This window comes from Panthera leo, chromosome A2 (assembly GCF_018350215.1).
Source record: "Panthera leo isolate Ple1 chromosome A2, P.leo_Ple1_pat1.1, whole genome shotgun sequence".
Taxonomy (NCBI): Eukaryota; Metazoa; Chordata; class Mammalia; order Carnivora; family Felidae; genus Panthera; species Panthera leo.
Window position 1 is genome coordinate 3134500 of NC_056680.1, and position 16705 is coordinate 3151204.

A 16705-nucleotide genomic window follows, 5' to 3' on the forward strand; every position below is an offset into this window, starting at 1 on the left:
CTTTGCGCAGGTGCAGGGAGGTGGGGGGCGGGCTGGGAACGAGGCCCAAGGCCACTGGCAGCTCTCATCGAGGGGCTCACAGCCTAGCAGTGGGGGGAAAATATCCAGAAACCACGCACAGGAGTATATAATCACAGAGGGCGCCAGGAGCTCCCGCTGCGGTATTGCCCTCCTCCTCCACGGGCCCCCCCCCAGGCCTGGATTGCAGGGAGGCCCAGGCAGACTCCACAGGGGGCAAGGGGACCGTGCATTCTGCACCCCCTGCCCCGCTCTCCCCGGGACTAGGACCCGGCACAAAGTCGTGGATGTTAAACACAGACTCAGATGCAAGAATTTCTGCTTTTATTGCATTGAAGACTTTTCTGGAAGTCTGGAGGAACCAGGTGGACACGCCTCTTTCTCCCTCTAGCCCCAAAGGCAGTGCAAGCCTCTATTGTCTGTGCCCCCAAGAAGTCTGGCTCCAAAAAGGTGGCTCTGCCCCCCCTTACCTTCCCGGAGGGATCATGAAGGCGATTTGGGGGAGGCAGGGGATGGGGAGTGTGAGGGCCCCGGGGCAGAGGGAGTTAACTCTTGCTTAGGCTGGGAACTAGGGAGGGCCTGGCCACACCTCCCCAGAGCATCCTGAGTCAGAGGCTGGGGCACAGGGAGGAGCAGGTGCCTGGGGTCAGCTCCAAGGTCAGCGTCCAGGGTGAAAATGCTCCTCCCCAGGCCCACACCACAGGCCCCTCAAGATAAAGAGACAGGCAGTGGGGGGTGGGCCTGCCCTGGGGCCTGGAGCCCAGCTCTCAGCACCCTGAGGTTGCCCCCCACCCGCAAGGGCGGGTACAAGTAACAAAGTGAGAACAGTAAGAAAAGATGACTCCATGGTCTCTACAAAAAGCCCCACCCTCCCCGGGCCCCCTGGTCAGCTGGGAACCGCTTCGGCCTTCACCCTCTTGGGGGGCCTGTGGGGTGCAGGACTGTCCAGCGGCTCCCTCTTGGGGCTGGTAGGCCCAGAGCCGTTGTGCTGGGTACAGGGCTCGGCGGAGGGCTCCGGCTTGGGGCTGGCGGGTGCTGGGCCATTGAGCTGGGTGGGGGCCTCCTCCTTGGGCTCCAGCTTGGGGGCAGGCGGGCGAGGCAGGGGGGGCAGCGCCCTCTCCAGCACTCGAGGGCCGTCCCAGGCGGGGATCTCCAGGCCCAGGTGCTCCATGAGCCTGGTCATGACCTCATCCACATAGCCATGGATACGCAGGTCGGCGTGGCGGTCCTGCGGGGGGGGGGGGGGGGGGGCAGGGTGCAAAGACAGGCCAGGCTTAGGCAGGGGGGTCTGGACGGGAGGAGGCTGGAGCAGGGGGTACGTCAGGGTGGGCTCAGCACATACGTGCTTGGTGGGCTGAAGGTTGACAATGACCAGTCGACCTCCTCGGCGCTTGGTGGCGAGTGGGAGGTTCCCGCTGGGCCGGATTTGCAGGGAGGTGCCCAGGGTGATGGACAGGTCTGCGTTCCTGGGACAAGAAGGGTGAGACTGAGCCCCTCCACCCCCCCCCCCCCAAAGGTCTCGGCAGCCCTACTCCTGCCCCACAAGGTGCGAGAGGCCGCCAGCCCCTCCTGGCTCGAGCCCCAGTGCTCCACCAGCCGCCTGGTGCTCCGGAACACGCCCAGACCAGCCTGGGCAGCTCGCTCCACACCCTTCTCTGCTCTCAAGGGCGCCCACGACCTGTGCCAGCTTCCCGTCCGCCCGGAGCAGCCTCCCCACCCGGCCAGAAGCAGGGCTGCCGATGCGGGCGTGACCTCCGATGCTTGGGACTCATGGGCCAGAGGCATCCGCCTGCTGAAGCCTGTTTCCCTGCCCGCCGCAGGAGACTGGCGTACAGGGTGTGAGAAGGCTCTGTCACCAATGGGGCCAGCGAGGCCCAGTGAGGGTGCAGCCACCCCTTTCGGGGAAGCCTTTCCTGATGGCTCCCTCCCGTGCTGGAACCTCGTGGTCTGGGCTCACGTGCGGTCAGACCTGCTGGCCTCGTCGGCGAGGGTGAGGTCCCGGTCAGGAAGGGCGTCTTCCCAGTCCAGGATGGTGTCCTTCAGCTCACCCCTGAAGGGGGGGGGGGGAGGGGGATCAGATGGAGACGCGCATCCTCCCCTGGAGCCCGGGCGCAGCAAAGGGTCACTTACCTGCAAGCACGCAGCCCCCTGGCCTTGGCCACGGTGCAGAGCCGGCCCGTGGCCTTGAGGCCCATACTGCCCACGACGGTGTCCCGGACATACTGCCTGTGTCGGGGGAGGAAGGGGGACCCGCAGGGGTTGGGTCAGCCCACCACCTGCTCCCGGGGCACCCGCTCAGGGGTCCCACTGGCGTGTCTCTTGTTCTTTTGGGGGGAGCTGTTGTCCCAGGGGAATGGGGGGGGAGGCCGCACGGCAGACTCTAAGCACAAGAAGACATCCCACAAACCCAGAGCAGGGGACGGGGGCCTTCCACAAAAGAGCTGGCTGGGCCGCACCCCAAAGCCAACAGCATGGAAGCAGAAGGGGCAGGGAGCATTCCAGACAGAGGAGCCTGAAGAGATGTGATGACGACATGCAAAGCGTGACCCTGGGCGGGATCCCGGACGAGGAAACAAAAAAACCAGAAGCCACTGGGAACACGGGCCAGGCCCTGAGTGATCACACTACCCTGACCTCCTTTACAGCTCGCTGCGGCCGTGCCAACGGGAGAGCGCAGCTCCTGGGAGGGAGGTAGGGTCTCGAGGCTTCTGGGGTCGTGGGCGAGGCGGTCTGCCACTTACCCCTCAACAGCACAGCAAGTACCAACAAAGTGTGGCAAAACGGTAACCTCTGTCACACTCTGGTATGGGTAGAATTGTGTCCCTCCAAAAAGATCTGTTGGGAGTCCTGACCCCCCAATACTTTAGAGTGTAGCCTTATTTGGAAACAGGATCATTGCAGATATAGAGTCAAGACGAGGCCACACTGGGGTAGAGTGGTCTCAATCTAACAGGACTGATGCCCCTGTGACAGACCCAGACACACAGCGAGGAGGCCACGTGACAACGGGGGAAGGCGGGTGGTTAGCCAAGGACTGTGAGAAACATCCAGAAAACACGAGGAGGCAGGAAGGAGCCTCCCCCACAGCCTCCCTTCTGGACTTCTCGCTTCCAGGCTGGGAGCTGTGGGGCACCTGGGTGGCTCAGTCGGTTGAGCACCAGAGATCGGCTCAGGTCACGATCTCACGGTTCGTGGGTTCGAGCCCCGCGTCGGGCTCTGTGCTGACAGCTCGGAGCCTGGATGGAGCCTGCTTCGGATTCTGAGTCTCCCTCTCTCTCTGCCCCTCCCCTGCTCGCACTCTCTCTCTCTCAAAAACAAAGCATTAAAAAAAAAATTATCAGGCTGGGAGCCGACAGATTTCTGTTTTACGCCTTTCAGCCTCTGGCTGTCTGTTACGGGTGCAGGGGACGAACGTCCCTCTCCGGGAGGAACTCGTGCCCCCAGCCTCACGGGCTGGAGGCTCAGGCCCCAGCCCTGCCCCTCCCTGGGTCCCTGGCAACGTCCGAAGCGACTCACAAGGCCCTTCCTTGTGATGGGAAGCGAAGCAGTAAGCGGCCCGGGCTGTCCACGCCTCGCCCCCCCGCCCCGCCCCCACCCTCCGGTGGCACTCACGTCTTACACTTGGCGCATTCCTCCACGAACATGTTCCCGTGAAGCTCCGCCAGCTTGTCCCTACGGAAGGAGAGAGCCACTTGGCCACGGCGTGGGATTCTGGTTCCTGAGGCTTCGGGCAGAGCACTGAGCCCTCCTCCTCCAGGAAGCCTTCCCTAAGCTTCAACCTTAGGATCAGCAGATTCCCTCCTTCCAGGGCCTCTGGACTGCTGCTGACCCCACCATCCACAGCCTTACAGATGGCCCAACCTCTCTGAGCCGGAGGGACTGCTGGCCCTCATGGCTGACCCTACCTCTGCACATGGGCAGACCATTCCCTTCACAAAAGCCATCCACAATTGTGTTGGAACCACCAAGTGTTACCAGGGGCTGCAGGACAGGAATTTTCATCCCCAGTTTGCAAATCAAAAGCCCGAGAAGAGGAATGTGGGGTCAACTCCGGGTTCCCTTGGCTTCCCAGCTGTGTGACCTTGGGCAGGTCGCTTAGCCTCTCTGGGCCTCAGTCCCCATCTGTGAAATGGGACCACAGTGTCCAGCTTCTGGGTTATTTGGAAGAACAATGATCAGAGCTGGAAGGCTCGTCCCCTGGCTCCCTCTGTCACCTCTCAAATGTCACAGCCTCCCTGACCTAACTGGTAGAGGCTTCAACTCCCGCCCAACTTTCCCCTTTGGGTCCACGGCAAGGATCACCGCCTGACACAGAATTTACTTGGCTGGTTTGTCTCGTCTTCTGCCTGTTTCCTCCCTCCTACATGATTCCCGGGAGGGTAGAGCTTCTGTCTGTCCTGTGCACTCTGTGTCCTATGTCTGGAACAGCATGTGGGCACACGGTGGACGCTGGGTCAAACAGTTGTTGGCTGTGACCCATCTTGCTCCTGTCCGCACACAGCGGGTGCTGGGGGATTAGTGCTTCCACACACACACACACACACACACACACACACACACCGGTGACGCAGTGAAGGCGTGGGCGGTGCGTGCCAGGGATGGCGGGGCACACGCGGGTGTGCAATCCACGGTGCAGGAGGTCAGAGGCACTGCGGTCCCCAGGTGGACTCCCGCCGGCCCCCCCCCAAGGCGCTGCCCTCCGCCTCCGGGAAGGAGCGTGCCAGCGGGTGGCTGTGCCCCACTCCCGATCTGCCGACGCGCCCCCACCCCACCGTGCTGTCCGGCTGTTTGGGGACACAGACGTCGCCGGCTTTCCCCACATGCCCGTAAAAGCCCTATCCTCCCGTGCCGCTGAACGTACTCACTACACAGTGAGCAAACGTTTGCTTCTGTTTCTAGAAATGTCTACACAGGTCCCGAGGGGCAGGCCTGTAGCCACGTGCCTAGTAAATCGGCCTGACCCGAAGGATAAGACGCCAGTGGTTCCGGTCCAGACCGGAGCCCGACGGTAACCCTGAGCCAGAGGGGGCTGGAGGCTTAGTTAGTTCCTGAGGTACTTACATGTCGAAAGGGTGAAGTCCCCAAACGTGGCAACATCTCTAGGTTGTGAGAACTGCCAGACTTCTAGAGAAATTTTATCTTTGGGGGCGGGGGGGGGGGTCAGGGCTCCTGGGTGGCTCAGTCAATTAAGCGTCTGACGATTTCGGCTCAGGTCGTGATCTCACGGTTTGTGAGTTCGAGCCCCTCGCCGGGCTCTGCACTGAGTGTGGAGCCTGTTTGGGATTCTCTCTCTCCTCCTCACTCTCTTCCCCTCCCCCACTCACTCACTCTCTCTCAACATAAATGAATACGCTTAAAAAAAAAAAAACACCTAAAAAAAAGTCAGTCCTTTGCCCTACTAGGGTTCACGTTCACTATGGAGGCAGTAACGAGGGATATGAAAACCCAGCTACGAACATTCTAAATTCTCAGCACCCTCCTCCCCACTCCCAATTTCCCCCGGCCTCGCCCCGAGGGGGATGTCATAGCGGCCCGTGGCCAGGCTGTGGGGCTGGCAGCTGAGGACCCGAGGGCAGTCTGGGCCATCTTCCGGGCCGCCGGACGCCCCGAGTGGTCAGGGCTGGAATCACCCCCCCGGGACCGGGAAAGGGCACCCCAGTTCTCGATCTGTGCCCGGGCAGCTCTGATGACACAGGACAGCTCTGGTTTCTGGGCTCCCACCCAGTGCCCAGCGCTGCTCCCGGCTGCCCCCCTGCATCGGCCCATCAAAACCCCCCCTTTTACAGACGAGGAAACCGAGGCCCGGAGGGCGCAGGGCCGGACGCGGGCGTCACCTGGGGAAGCCGGAGCGCACGTGCAGCCCATCCACGTTCTGGCTGACCAGGAAGCACAGGAGGCCCACGCGCTCCAGCTGCACGAGTGCCATGTGGGTCTTCGTGGGCCGCGCGCTCTCGAAGGTGGTGTCGAATTTGGGGGCCAGGCCCCGCTCCTCCATCGTCCAGACGCCGTGGGGGCCCCTGAAGGTGGCAGGCGGGGAGAGACACGGAGAGTCGGGGATCAGGGAGACAGAAAAAGAGAGAAAAGAGAGAAAGATATTTGCATTAGGAGCTGATGACCCCTAATACCAATCCTCCCATCTTCTAAGGTAAGAGGATCCCAATAGGCAGGCAGGTCCAGCGAGCCCAGGCAAAAGACTACATTCCCCAGGATCCCTTGCAGCTAGGTGGGGTCAGGTGACCACATTCTGGCCAATGGGGTGTGAGTGGAATGTGGCGCCACTTAAAGGGACACATCTGTAAGGGCAGGGTCTTTCCCGGCCCGACATCCCCCAGGGGGGGATGGCAGCAGGTGCGGCCTCAACCTCCCCTCCGTGCCCACAGACCTGAAGTCGGGGATGCCCGAGGCGGTGCTGATGCCGGCCCCCGTGTGGAACACCACATTGGAGGACTGCCAGACCAGCTGCGCCAGCTCCCGCACCTTCCGCTCCAACTCCTCCGGGGGGTCGAAGATCTGTCCGGGGACGGAGCAGAAGGGAGGGGTCAAAACATGTCCCATTGTGGCAAGGTGGCTAGCCACAGATGGGGATGCCCCTGCCTTGCCCAGGGCGGAGAAGTGATTGGAAAAGGTTGCTTGTTCTCATGTCCCTCCTCTGCCCACAGGCCTCCAAGGCTCCTGCATCCCTCAGGGTAGAAACCTAAGTCCTCCCGGTGGCCTGAGGCCTTACACGACCTGCCCAACTCCTCCCCCTCTCTGCTGCAGCCACTCGGGGCCTCCTCACTTTTCCTCCCAACACGCCAGGCCTGGTGCTGCCTCAGGACCTTTGCACAGGCTGTGCCCTCTGCCTGGAATTCTCCCACATGGCTCTTCCCTCATCCCCTTTAGGTCTTGGCTGAGAAGTCCTGTCACTTGCACACCCACGTTCATGGCAGCATCATTTACAACCGCGACAACATGGAATCAACCCCAGTGTCCACCGACGGATGAAGGATAAACACAGTGCGGTCCATCCACACACTGGAATATGATCCAGCCTCCAAAAGGAAGGACCTCCTGGCACCTGTCGCCACGTGCATGGATCTGGAGGACACCGTGCACAGTGACAGAAGCCAGACACGGAAGGACGCTGCGCGACCCCACGCACAGGGGGTCCCTAGAGGAGTCCCGTCCACAGAGACAGAGAGCAGATGGTGGGAGCCAGGGGTGGGGCAGGGGGCGGGGAGTCCGTGCTTCACGGGGACAGAGTCTCAGTTTTGGGAGATGGAAAGTTCTGGAGATGGAGGGTGGGGGTGGCTGCACAACAGCGTGAACGTATCCAGTACCACTGCGCTGTGTACTTAAAAAATGGGAAGATGGTACCTCTCACGTTGTGTGTTTCGCCACAATAAAAAAAAAGGAAAAAACAGAAGTCATCTGAGTGGTGCCTCCTGGGCCCTGGTTTCAACGCAGCCCCGGCTCTCCTCGCGACTCCTAGCCTTACGGGTCTCCCTGAAACTTGCTATCATCTGACTTATTGCATTGACTTGCCCTTTGTCTGTCTCCCCTCTAGAATGAGGAGTTTTTGTGTGTCTCGGTCCCTACTGGGGCCCCAGGGCCTAGGAAGTGCCCGGTGCACAGTAGGCGCCCCATAAATGTTTGTGGAATCCAGCTAATAGACTGGCAGGAAGAGGAGAGGGACTTCCGGGGGGATTCTGAGGGCTATTAAATACCTCACAGACCAGCCTTTGGGGGATGGGGGCAATCTTCCCCCCCACCAGCTTCCAGAAGGGGAGAGGGGACCCAGAGGGAAGGACTCGCCCCAAGTCCTGCAGTGGGCGAGGGGGTCTTTTCTGACACGTACCTACGATCATCCCGCCTAGAATCCTTGTCCACCACCCCCAGGATAAAGTGTCAGCTCCCCAGCCCGGCACGGGAGGCCCCTCCGGCCCTGGCTCTGGAAACCTCTGTGGCCTAGTTTGGTCCCCAAGCGTGTTTATTTCCATCTCCTCGCCTTCGCCCCTGCGGTGCCTTCCGCCGGCAACTCCGTCCCTGGCTTCCCCCACCAGAGAACTTCAGGACTTTCCACCGACGCGGGCCCCTCCCTCTATCCCGCCGGGCCGACCCGGGGCTGGGGGTGGGGGGCTGTTCCAGTCCCCGGGAGAGCAGGGGGCGTCACTTCCCGCCCCCTCCCCACTGGGAAGTCCCTCCCATTGTCTAGCCTCAGTGCCTCCCGAGATTCCCACAATGCCCCGCTCCTGCCCGGCCCCGCCCAGCCCGTGGCGCTGGGGGCGGCCTTCGGGCCGCCGGGCCGCGCTCACCTCGGGGAGGCCACACTTGCCCTTGTCCGCGTACGGCGACAGTCCCGCCGCGTAATTCACCGACATCCTCGCCGCCCCAACGGGAACAATAAAGTTTCTCTTGTTGAGGCCGCTTCCGCCGGAAACGGGGCAGGGCGGGGAGGAAGGAGGAGCCGCGTTCCGCCCTGCGCGGCCAGCCGCTCCCTCCAAGGCGCATGCGCCTCGCGTTGACGCCGCAGGCGCCATCTCAACTGCTGGCAGAGAGGAGCCCGCTTCCTTAGGTAGCGGGAAACGGGGCCAGCCGTCCACGTGAGAGTTCTGCAGTCACCTCTAAAGTGAGGGGCACAAGCGGCCGGTGCTCCCCTTTCTTCTTTTTGCAAATGAGTACATTGAGGTCCCCACGCCTCTCGGGACGACAGAGAGCTCGTGCTTCTAGTCAAGGCTCTGTCTGCTGCACATTTCAGAAGTTTACAAAGTCACGAATACCCTGCGGGGGGGGGGGGCGGGATGTGGGAGGGTCTTGGACGCCGCCCTGAATTACCCGAACGTTATCCAGGTGGGTGACAGTCTCCACCCAGCCGGACTGGTGCACCGCTAGAGAAACTGCTCAAGGCCATTGGGGCTGGTGGCCTTGAGGATGCATTTAAGAAACACGTGTTGAGCACCTACTGAGTGCCCGGGAAACACCGGGGAACAAAGGCGGCACCTTGCGGCGAAGATGGACACAAGTGACCGGGCAGTGGTGACTTAGACCGATTAAGGTGCCATGAGGGCCCCGAGCCATATAAGGGAGCTCAGCCTGGGTGCCTCCGGGAAGGCTTCCTGGAGGAGGCGGTGTTGCAGCAAAGATCCAGAGAGTGAGTAGGAGCGAGCAGAAATGAGATGGGGCGAGTGAGCCGGTTGGGAGTGACATGGGGCGCAGACAGGGCGCTGCTGGCGAAGACACAACGAGGACAAAGGCTAGGAGGAGAGGTGGAGGGTGGTGAGAGAACAGTAGGTGTCTTCCCGCCTGAGCTCGTCGGCCAGCAGGCAGCCCCGCAGCCGGCTCGTCTCCTCCCTCTGTTCACCCCCGGCCCCCTGGGGCGGCTGCCCTCAGAGCCGATCGGGTGTCAGAGCTGAGCGCTTGGAGCTGCCGGTGTGACTGGTGGCCCGGCTGGGAGCAGGTAACTGGAGCCCGCCGTGGGCGCGGAGGCCCGGTGCTGGAGTCACTGGCGTTGCGGGAGGTAGGAGAGGAGGAAGTGAGGGAAGCTTGGGATGGAGACCCCCGCCTTAGGGCCTCAGCCTCTTGCCTTGGAGCCCTGGTGTGTGGGAGAAAGGAGAGGTGTGTGTGTGTATGTCCTAGCTGTGCTGCTGAGCTACCCAGACACCCTGACCACACACACACACACACACACACACACACACACACACCTCCCACTTCCCAGCCTTTGCACTGTCTAGGGCACTTACCTTCCTTTAACGGCTGCCGCCCTGCTCAGCCTCCTGCCTGGCCACTAGGTCCTGCTTTATATATCATCCCCTCTTCCAGAAAGCCACTCTCGTCCCCCAAGCCCCTGGCTTCCCTCCTGCCCTGGCAACCTGTGGACTCCCCTTGGCTATCTTATTACCTCCTGCTCTAGGTTTGATTGAGACAGAGGCAGAAGAGAAAGGGTGGGGTGAGTACAGTGTGGGTAGGGTGATTGGTGGAGGGGTGGGGGAATGAATGGGTGGGCAGCGGATAATAGGGTGGGTAGGTGGAAAAGTGGATGGATGAATGCGGGGGGGGGGGGCGGTGGATGGATGGGTGAGTAGACAGATGGGAGGAGGGCTTCAAGAATTCACAGGCAGGATGGACGGGTGTGGGACATGCCTTCATAAAAATCCCACTCGGGGCGGCTGGGTGGTTCGGTTGGTTAAGCCTCCGACGACGCGTGACTTTGGCTCAGGTCACGACCCCGCAGTACACGGGATCAAGCCCCGCGTCGGGCTGCACGCTGGCCGCGCGGCACCTGCCTGGGATTCTCTCTCTCCCTCCCTCTCTCTCTCTGGAAATAAATAAACTTAAAAAAAGAAATCCCACTCAAAAGAGGAAGGAATCCCAAACAAGCCTTTGTGCCAAGAGGCCTCAGCTCTGGGCCTGGCCCCCAGGGGCCCCTCATTGTTCAGGAAGATGGTACCAGCCCAGACCACTTCCAGCCTACGAAGCCAGGGCTGGGGCACAGGAAGGGACCCAAGTAGGGGTAGGGGAACCCAGTTGGGGGAGTTAGAGTTCAGCCTGTGGACGACAGGCAAAGCTCATCAGAACACGGGATTTTGGAAATGGGCTGTGAAGGGTGAATAGGAGCTTACCAGAGACAATGGAGAAAAACGGGCACCCCGTGCAGGAATAACCACGCAGATGAGAGCTTGGAGACCGGAAAAGGCTTGAGCTGCTTCAGCAGGTGTGTTTCCTGCACACCTACTATAAGCTAAGGACGCCACTGAAAACTGACCACGAGTTGGTCAAGAGGGGATTGTGTCCGTCTTTTTAAGGGTGAGGAAAGTGAAACTCAGAGGGGACAAGAGACCTGCCAGAGGACACACAGCAGTCGGGATGGGGCGTCCTGTGTCCCTGTCCTGCTCTAGGGTCTGAGATGGCCCAGGGAAGAGGAAGCTGTCCTTCTGAGAAGGGGGAGGCAGGTGGCCCTCCTGCTCACGGGGTCCCTCATTCCCACCCCACTCTGGTGCTTTCCCAGGTGGCCTGGGCTGAGGAGAAACGCCAGACGCTGGCCATGAAGACCCTGCGGGCACGATTTAAGAAGACAGAGGTGAGTCTGAGGCCGCTGAGATGCTCGGTGCCCCCCATCTTCAGGCCCCTGTGCCCCGGGGCCTGGCCGAGGAGCCCCTGGGCCTTTGGAGCATTGTCCTCTGCCCCTCATCGCATCCTTTTGGTGGCTTCAGTAGGGACCAGGCCACCCCCCTCCCTGTTCGGACCCTCCTGTGGTTCCTCACCACCCACAGGTTCAAATCCCCCCCTTTGGCTTCTGTCCCCTCTCCTCCCTTTCCTGTCTACTGCCCCCTGCTGTCCTCATGTCCCCACTGCTTCCTGTTCAGTTTCCAGCCCCTCCTGTTCCCTCCACCAGGAAGCCCTCTCCTGCATCGCTGCCTGTCCGACCCTCCACGGCCCCCACCCTGTTTGGCTTCAGTAACACTCTTCTTTGTCCCGAAGAATCTCCATTCTCCCAAGCTCCAGTGACCGCTTGCTTTTCTGAGGACTCACTTTCCTGGGGGACCCCCATCTCTTGCTTTTGAGGGGTTCGTTCAGCAAATGCTTGCAGGAGGCACTGTGGTGGGCGTTGAGGAAATCCCTGCCCCTGGTGGAGCGGACAGCTGAGTGGGGGGTGATGGGTACTAAACAGGATAAACAGCTGAAAAGGCATGTTTGTTGCCACAGAGACCAAGAAAAGGAAAGGGGACTGGAGCATCTAGGGCAGGGGAGATGGCTGCAGTTTGAAAGCAAGTTGTCAAGAAAGGCCTCAGCAAGGAGCTGATAATCGAGCAAAGATTAGAAGGGAAAGAGGGAGGGAATTGCATGCGCATATTCCAAGAATTGCATCCCAGGCAGAGGAAGCAGGCAGTGCAAAGGCCCTGAGGTGGGCCGGAGCTGGCTCCCCATGCAGCCATTCCTTGGACTGTGAACTCCCCAGGAGAGATGCTCTGTCTTCAGTCGTACTCACTCCTCCCTGACACCCTCCCCCCAAGTCCAGGGCACAGACTGAGAGAATCCAGGGTTAGAACCCCCTTTTGTGCCTGGCCTTGGTCACGCGTGACCTCACCCTCGCCACAGGAAGAAACCAAAGTCTGGAGAGGTTAACTCGCCTCTCCCAGTCACAGGACCGAGACCCAGGTCAGCTGGCTCTGCTTGACTGGCTGGGTGACTGCGGGCCTGTCACCAGTCCCCTGTGGCCCCCTCAGTTTTCCCAACTGACGTTATTCATTTGTTAGTTATTAAGCTTAACGTCGCTTTTCCTTTCATTTATTTGAATTTAATTTTTAAAAGTTCAAATGTAACGTCAGTGAATTTGTTTTTATTTATTTCACCTAGCTTGGGTTTTATTCATCTTTTTTTTTTTTTTTTTTTTTTAACGTTTATTTATCTTTGAGAGAGAGAAGGACAGAGCGCGAGCAGGGGAGGGGCAGAGAGAGAGGGAGACACAGAGACAGGAATAAATGGCTCATTAGCCCCTATCAAAGGTGGCCCGGAGTCAGCCTGATTCATTGTGGAAGGATCCTAAAGTTCTTCATCCTGTTTGGAATCAGTTCCTAAGTTGGACTGTTCACACTTACCCCCCAAGAACTCCTGAGATGTTGTAGCCGGTGGTAAACCAAAGCGTATAATCGTTTAATTTCGAAAGGCAAATTATATCAAAATCAAATCCTTCAAAAACTTTGTGCAGTTTAAAACAAAAAGACAAAAAGCAAACCCAGACTCCTAATTTGGGAAGTGGGTGTGTTGGGGTCTCACACAGGTATGGGGGTGAGTGGTGGAGGGCAGACAGGTGTTAGAAACCTCAGACCGGGTGTGTGGGGGGTGGGGGTGGTGTCTGGGAGGCAGGGAGGAGCCTGCGGAGAGAGGCGGGAGGGCGGCAGGGGGGGCGGAAGGGGGAGAAGCTTGTGCTCCATCCCCCCCACCGGGCATCTCGCTGTCCCTCCCTCCACCGGAGGCTCCAGTTTCTGGGCAGACAGCTGGAGTCAAGTTCAGCTTTTGTTCTGCCCGCTCCCCTGAGGGAAGAAAGCAAACACCCGTGACTTCGTGACTGCAGACGCACAGACACCCCCTCCCCCTCCGCACCCCACCCCCCTTGTCTCTCGGGGCTTTTCATTCCCAATTCTCAGGACACAGTCCAGCCACCACCCTCTTGCTCAGTCCTTCCCCACTCCTTTCTGCTGCTGCTGCTGCTTTTTTTTTTTTAATGCCTATTTTTGAGAGAGAGCGTGAGCGGAGGAGGGGCAGGGAGAGAGGGGGACAGAGGATCCCAAGCGGGCTGTGCCTGGGACAGCAGAGAGCCTGATGCAGGGCCCGAACTCAGGAACCGAACCGTGAGATCATCACCTGAGTGAAAGTCGGATGCTCGACTGACTGAGCCACCCAAGCACCCCGCCCCTTCTGCTTCTTTATTATTTTTTTAAATGTTTTTATTTATTTTTGAGACAGAATGAGACAGGGCATGAGCAGGGGAGGGGCAGAGAGAGAGGGAGACACAGAATCCGAAGCAGGCTCCGGGCTCCGAGCTGTCAGCACAGAGCCCGACGCGGGGCTCGAACTCACAGACTGTGAGATCCTGACCTGAGCTGAAGTTGGACGCCCAACCCACTGAGCCACCCAGGCGCCCCCCAGCCCTTTCTGCTTCTTTAATACCAGCCTTTTCTCCAAGGCCCCAACACATCCTGATACCCGCTCTGAGCCTTCTTGGAACCCTTCCAGGCCTCAGTTTTTCTATCTGTAAGATGGGATTTAACTGGGAGCCGTGAGCCTAGTCCTGGGCTTCCCCCCCCCCCCCCTGCCTCTCCCTTATTTCAAGTTTTAGAAAAATCCCACAAGCAAGAAGATCGGAGTTTTTAGAAACCCATAGATTCCCAGTTCCTCAAGGCTTCCTGGAAAGTCTGTCTCGCGTGTTCATTCCCCAGAGTCACTATTTCTTTAATTCCTTCAACAGACATTGATGGGGCACCTACTATGCGCCAGGCCCTGTTGTAGTCACTGGAGATGAGGGCCAGCTTCACAGGACCTTCACTCAGAAGGGCCCCAGTTTGGTTTACTGCTCTCTTCTCGCCATCTTGAAACTCTCAATAATTTTTGAACAGGAGGCCCCCGCATTTTCATCTTGCAGCAGGCCTTGCAAAATCTGTACCTGGTATCTATCAGCTGCGGATACAGTAGTGACTGAGGTGGACAAAGATCCCTGCCGGTGCGGAACTGACATCCTAGGGGGCGGGGTTAGACCAAAGGGAAACAATGTATTCGGAAGGTACCAGTGTGGCATCAGCTAGTAAGAACAGGGAGGAAAAAAAAAAACCGGCTAATAAACCCTCTTCGGGCGCTGTCCAGTGCAGACGGTAGGAGAGGAACAGGCCTTGTAGACCGTGGGGGAGGGAAGGTGCTCCAGGCAGAAGGCACTGAGAGCGCCGAGGCCAGAACCAGAAAGGAGGCCACTGTGATGGGTCTGACCAGAGGAAATGGAGGGGAGATGGGCCCAGGAAGTTGCCAGGGGGTACTGTGTAGAGCAGGGGTGGGCAGATTCTCCCTGTGAAGGGCCAGGCCGTGATATTTTTGTCTTCAAGGGCCCTCAGACCTCAATTCTGCCAATGCAGCTTGAGAGCAGCCATTGGCTGCTCTGAATGGATGGGCCTGGCTCCGCCCCAAGAAAACTTTTATTTATGGACGCGCAATGTGAATTTCATGTCATTGTCACGTATCACCTCACGAGATATTACTCTCCTTTTGATCTTTTTTTTCCCCCAGCCACTTAGAAGTGTAAAAACTATTCTTAGCTCTTGGGCCACAGGAAACTGGGGGAGGGGGGCTGGGATTTGGTCCCGGGGACCAGTTTCTGTAGAACCTCTTGGGCCCTGAGAGCAGTCTGGATTTTACGCCGAGTGAGGTTGTGGAGGCTTTTGAGCAGGAGGAAGATGGGAGCTGACTGGGGCTTTAGGAAGCTGGGAGACAAGGGCAGGGGCTAGGAGACCAGGTATCCCCAGATGGAGCCTCCAGTGACAGGGCTGGCCCACAGGCAAGATTGGGTACGTTGATCGAGTTTGCAGGGTTGGCTGGTGGGTTGGGTGCGAGAGACAGGAGCCCTCAACACCCACCCCTCCCCAACTGCTTATTACCAAACCCTCCATCTTCCTGCCCCACCTCTCCTTCCTCCTGCGCAAAGGTGTCTAAGAAGAATGCCAGACAGATCTTGCCTCCCGAGCCATGTCTGGGGACATCTGTGGTGGTCACATTGGGGGGTGCTCCTGGCTTCAAGTGGGTGGGGGCCGGGGATGCTGCTCAGCCCCCACGGCACCCATGCCAGCCCCCCAGCAGAGAACGATCTGGCCCTGAAACGTCCGCGGTGCCTGAGTGGAGGAACCCGGCTTTACGCCGCCTGTTGCATTAACCGTCCCATCTAGCGGTTGGGGAATTGAGACCCAGAGGAGGAGCGTGCCTAGGCCAAAGTCACAGTGTGCAGAACATGACCAAGCTGGACTCAAGCCCCCTCCTCCTGTCTGCAGTCACTGCTGTAAACTCAGGTCCTGGAAGGCCATCGCTATACTCACCCCTACTCTCCCCTCTCATCCCTGTGTCCTCCCCCCTCCCCACCTCTGCTGGCGCCTTTGTGAATTTGCAGCCACATCAACAGGGTGGGCCATTTGGCAACCTTTAGTTGCTCCCCTGATGTCCCACATTCCTGGTTTCCCCCTCCTCCCAGGGACACCCCTCTTCCTCTGCCCTACCCTTCAGTTATGACCCTCATCCAGCTGGTCCTGGATCAGGGCACAGGTAACCGGGCTGGTTGAGGCGAGCGGTAACTTCACGATTCCTCCTGAACGTGATCTTGTCCTTGCCACCCCCTAACTCGGGGGGGATCCTGGCCGTCCTCTAAATTTCAGCTCAGATGCCCTCTCTTCTAGGAAGCCCTCCCGGACTCCCCAGGGTCAGGAGTCCTCTCTGAGCTCCCAGCCGGCCTGGACTGCCCCCATCGCAGCCCCAATCACCCTGGTTCATCAATCCACGGGTGTACCTGTCTCCCCAGGGACCCCAGTGATAACAGCGGCATCTGTCTTGTCGCCACTGGGCGCCAGGCCCAGTGCAGCACCAGGCATCCCGGTAGGACAAGCAGAGTCAGTAAATGAAATTCACATGGCCCAGAGGGCCTTGTGAGTCATTCATTCGCTCAGCAAACGTTTATCAACTGTCCCACCCCACCCTGGGGTGCCAGGTCTGTGCCAGGGAGGCCTCAGCCTGGCCCTGCGGTCAGGGGGCTCCCAGTCTGAGAAAACAACCAGCGAACACAGACCCTACCAGCCCCTTGGGAGGAGCTGTGTCCACTCTGCTTTCCAGTGATTTAACTGACCACCTACTATGGCCTGTGTCCCAGGATTCAGCATTAGACATGCACTTGGGCGCAAGCACACCTTTGACGAACGAATCCGTGTTTATCGCGCGTACCGGGCACCAGTGAGGGCTTTGCACAGAGTACCTCATTAGTCCTCTCGCTAACACCGCGTGCAGTAGCTACTGTTTGTTTTGAACCCCATTTTCCAGATGAGGAAGGCGATGTCCAAGGCAGGTAAGTACCTTGACTGGGTCGCACAGGCGTTAAATGTGAGGGGCCTGGGTGCAGGGCCCTGGTTTCAAATTCAAGTTCGTCAGACTGCTGGGTCCCACGGGTGCAAGAGTGAATGAATGA

The 16705-nt window shown here is 59.2% G+C and overlaps 1 protein-coding gene across 1 annotated transcript; it reads right to left on the reverse strand.

Moving 5' to 3' along the window:
• Positions 1 to 325: 325 nt before the first annotated feature.
• On the reverse strand, positions 326 to 8426 carry SIRT6 (sirtuin 6). Its single transcript, XM_042928018.1, has 8 exons — positions 8313 to 8426; positions 6401 to 6528; positions 5853 to 6035; positions 3631 to 3690; positions 2149 to 2244; positions 1988 to 2068; positions 1361 to 1484; positions 326 to 1246 (listed from the first exon to the last, which is right to left on the reverse strand). Exons 1-8 carry the CDS (start codon positions 8376 to 8378, stop codon positions 905 to 907), a joined length of 1080 nt encoding a protein of 359 aa, XP_042783952.1. The 5' UTR covers positions 8379 to 8426; the 3' UTR covers positions 326 to 904.
• Between the last annotated feature and the right edge of the window lie 8279 nt (positions 8427 to 16705).